This window comes from Sinocyclocheilus anshuiensis, unplaced genomic scaffold, assembly GCF_001515605.1.
Source record: "Sinocyclocheilus anshuiensis isolate Anshui unplaced genomic scaffold, SAMN03320099.WGS_v1.1 scaffold1033, whole genome shotgun sequence".
Lineage (NCBI taxonomy): Eukaryota > Metazoa > Chordata > Actinopteri > Cypriniformes > Cyprinidae > Sinocyclocheilus > Sinocyclocheilus anshuiensis.
Genome location: NW_015554137.1, coordinates 89,398 through 93,474, shown reverse-complemented (window position 1 = coordinate 93,474; position 4,077 = coordinate 89,398). Strand labels below are relative to the sequence as shown.

General features: G+C 38.7%; 1 protein-coding gene across 4 annotated transcripts in view; it reads left to right on the top strand.

Annotated features, from left to right (window-relative positions):
- The window catches only part of LOC107670401 (putative transcription factor p65 homolog), a 17,395-nt gene extending 14,933 nt beyond the window's left edge, over nucleotides 1-2,462 (top strand). For 2 of the 4 annotated variants that reach the window (XM_016462999.1, XM_016462998.1), the window contains 2 exons: nucleotides 126-218; nucleotides 1,116-2,462. In XM_016462999.1, coding sequence (XP_016318485.1) covers nucleotides 126-218; nucleotides 1,116-1,771 — 749 coding nt within the window. In that variant the 3' untranslated portion in view covers nucleotides 1,772-2,462. The remainder of the gene's footprint in view (nucleotides 1-125; nucleotides 219-1,115) is intronic. The other 2 variants (XM_016463000.1, XM_016463001.1) reach the window with 2 other exon arrangements.
- The last annotated feature ends 1,615 nt before the right edge of the window (nucleotides 2,463-4,077 follow it).

The following is a 4,077-nucleotide window of genomic DNA, read 5'->3' as shown; positions in this document are numbered from 1 at the left end:
GTGAGTGTGTGTGTGTGTGTGTGTGTGTGTGTGTGTGTGTGGAGCAGCATTTAATGCTGCAGTTTAGTGTTACTCAACACACACACAGCTCTGGGTAATGATCAGTGTGTGTGTTTCATGTGCAGGATCCTCCATGCCTGCAGACCGACGGCCGTTTAGTACCGCTAAACGAACCCTAGGCATCTCTAAACCCACAGCCGCCTGCAGCCTCCCAGCAGGTGACCAGTTAACCAGAAACTGATTAATGTGGATGATTAGGAGTTAAAGCAACAGTTCAGCCTAAAATGAATATCTGCTGAAAGTGTCAGATCAGGATGAGTTTGTTTCTTCATCGGAGACAGTGATGCAATGCTACATTTCTACAAACCTGATGAAGAAACAAACTCATCCTGATCTGACACTTTCAGCAGATATTCATGTTTGACTGAACTGTTCCTTTAACATCTCGTTTTTTCTGTAAAGCTGCTTTAAAGATGCTATGCCATTAACTGAGTTGACTAGTGAAAGAACTGGGTTGTTTTTAACAGGGTTTGTGGCGTAATGCTAACGACACAGAAGATAATTCCCATCCATCACTAGGTTAAAAAGAAGGTTTGAGGGTTTAAAACCAGACACACAGCCTGAATTTCTGTTGAAATTACTAAAACCACTTTTTAATTTGAGTGGTAAAGTGTCTAAATACTTGTGATTAAACATTTGGAATTATTGCGCTTTCTTAAATGTTTCTAAGAGTCTCTTCTGCTCACCAGAGCTGCGTTTATTTAATCCAAAATTATTTAATTTATTACAATCTAAAACAGCTGTTTTCTCTGTGAATATCTGTTAAACTGTAATGTATTTCTGTGATGCGCAGCTGTATTTTCAGCATCATTACTCCAGTCTTCAGTGTCACATGATCTTCAGAAATCATTCTAATATGCTGATTTGCTGCTCAAGAAACATTTCTGATTATTATCAATGTTGAACACAGTTGTGCTGCACAATATTTCTGTGATGCATTGTATTTCTCAGGATTCACAGATGAACAGAAAGTTCAGAAGAACAGCGTTTGTAACATTATAAGTGTGTTCAGTGTCACTCTCGATCAGTTTAATGCTAATGTTGCTGTGTTTCAGCGGCGTCTGCAGGTGTGTCGCTGAAGCCGCAGCCGTCCTCGTTCTTCGCTCCGGGTCAGCTGTTCGCCGCGTCCGCTCAGAGTTCACCGAGCTGCACCAGCGACACCTGGAAGTTCCTCCAGAGTCTGACGGGAGACTCTCAGCCCAAAGCTGCGGCGAGCGCCTTCACGCAGGACTTCCCCACCGTCAACCTTTCCGACCTGCACGACTTCAACAGCTTCATGGCATCGGATCAGACGAGCGCCGAGCCCGCCGCGGAGCCCATCCAGAGCGCCGCCGACGACGAGCTCCCCGAGTTTCCCAGCTTCTCGGAAGTGCAAGGCTCCGACGTCGACAACATCAACATCGAGGATTTCCAAGCGCTGCTGGTTCAGAGCGGGCTTCCCGGGGAAGTGGGACTCTCGCTGGGGAAGCCGGGAAGCTCTACGGAGCCGGCGGCTGATCACGCGGGGAACGGCTCCACGTGGATGTCCTTCCCACCCAGCATCGCCAGCCTCATACAGAACGAGAGCATGATGGAGAGCGCGGCTCCTCCGGCTCCGGCCCCCGGCGTCCTCGACGACCTGGAGGTGCTCAACTCCATCGACGACGACCGCTTCATGTCCATCTTCACCAGCGGCCACCAGGTCGGATTCCTGTCTGGACACCCCACCTAAAACACTCAAGAAGATCCTGGAGCATAAACGCATCTTCAAACCCCATATATATATATATATATATATACACACACACGAGATTAATTCAGATTTAATGGCTTTAGCAGGTGGCGGTTTTCCTCAGATGTGTATCTTGTGTACTGTGTTTATCTCGTCTCATATCTTGAAGAGGTTCACCAGCTAAACCAGATTTCAGACCAGTAAACACACAGTGCCTTATTGAGCGGCTCAGCCAATCACTGCGCAGAATCCACAGCCTCATCGACCAATGACTGTTGAGAACACCGAACTCTAGTTCTTGTAGGGCCCTGTGATTCCTGAAATATATTACACATATTATACAGTCGAATGTGCTTCTCAATATTAATAATACAGTACACTTAAAGGAATATTGCAGTTATTATATTTTGTAAATGGTAAACCTCTGTCGTGCAGCCAGGAAAATGTAAGGAATTGCTAAATTTTCATTTGATAATCTAATTAATCTTTTAATCAAATGAAGGGATACAACTTTAACGGCTTAGTGAGTGTTTAAAAATGTAAATGAAATCGTATAAAAATCTGAAAAATTAAAAGACAACAGATTTCCTGAAAACGATATAACATTTCATAAGGCCACTATTGTTGAAATGTTAATACATTAAGATGTTTTATGAATTCAATTAGACATGTTTCTGATTATAACATTTTAAAATAGACTCAAATTAAAAAGTAAAACTAAATTTGGAAAAAATTAAATAAACTTTTTTTTTTTTTTTTTTTTTTCAAATTGTAAGCAAATTGTTGCTTATAAAAATGCAATAAATTAGACATGATTTTTAATCAATACTTTTATACGTTTATTATTACTAAAATTTTCTTTAACCAATAAAATGGAATGCAGAAAAAAAAAATAATAATTTGGGGGAAAAAAAATCAGATTTCATACGGCCCTAAAATGTCATTTTTGTTTAACTTAAATACGTTTTTGTTAAATTGTGTAACTTTAATGATGATTTTTATTAATTAGACATGCTCTGTGATCATTACTAAAATTGAATTTAAACCATTAATTCAGGATCCAGAAAAATTTAAAATGGAAATTACGAAAAAAAAAAAAAACATATTTCATAGTTTTATATTGGTTAGAAATGGAAGCTGTTTAAATCTGCAGGATTAGCCCTAAAGCAACATGAGCACTAGTAAGTCATCATGTTTATCTAGTGCCGGTCCAGTTAGAGTAGCTCTGAATGTTTCAGCTTCGTGAGGCTTCAGCCACATTCTCCGCCAGTCTCTGTTTTATTGTCTGTGCATTTATTCTGGCGATCCGTTACACACATTGTGCATGAGTTAATCTGACCATATCTGGCCGTTTGAGCCTAAACTAGCACTGACAGCTGAGCTCCACATTCACATGCTTGCAAAAGGGAAGCGTGCCACTGAAAGGATTTGTAAATAGCTGTAAACTATCAGATCTGACATCGGTAACCAACTTCAAAAAATCCTCTGCTGTAGCTTTAATACAATAATCCTTCATTATGTTCTGCTGTAATTGTAGGCAATCATGTTAACTGCAAGCATGTTTTCCGTGTTACATGTTATGCATCACAAACATTAATCGCTCAGCTTGCATGGAAAGAGAGACCGAGGCAATCGCTTCTCTGTGTTGTGGCCTTACTGCAGTTAAACCTCCTGTTTTGACACGATTTGAGTGTTTTACAGTGAAATTATTTTTTTTGTACTATTATTTGAGGTGTAATAAATACATTTACATCACACAATTCTGACTTTTTCATTATTACGCCTCGCAATTCAGATTTTTTTCTTGTAATTCTCAGTTTACATCTCGCAATTCAGATTTCTTTTCTTGTAATTCTCAGTTTACGTCTCGCAATTCAGATTTTTTTCTTGTAATTCTCAGTTTACATCTCGCAATTGATTTTTTTCTTGTAACTAAAATTTTCTTTAACCAATAAAATGGAATGCAGAAAAAAAAAATAATAATTTGGGGGAAAAAAAATCAGATTTCATACGGCCCTAAAATGTCATTTTTGTTTAACTTAAATACGTTTTTGTTAAATTGTGTAACTTTAATGATGATTTTTATTAATTAGACATGCTCTGTGATCATTACTAAAATTGAATTTAAACCATTAATTCAGGATCCAGAAAAATTTAAAATGGAAATTACGAAAAAAAAAAAAAACATATTTCATAGTTTTATATTGGTTAGAAATGGAAGCTGTTTAAATCTGCAGGATTAGCCCTAAAGCAACATGAGCACTAGTAAGTCATCATGTTTATCTAGTGCCGGTCCAGTTAGAGTA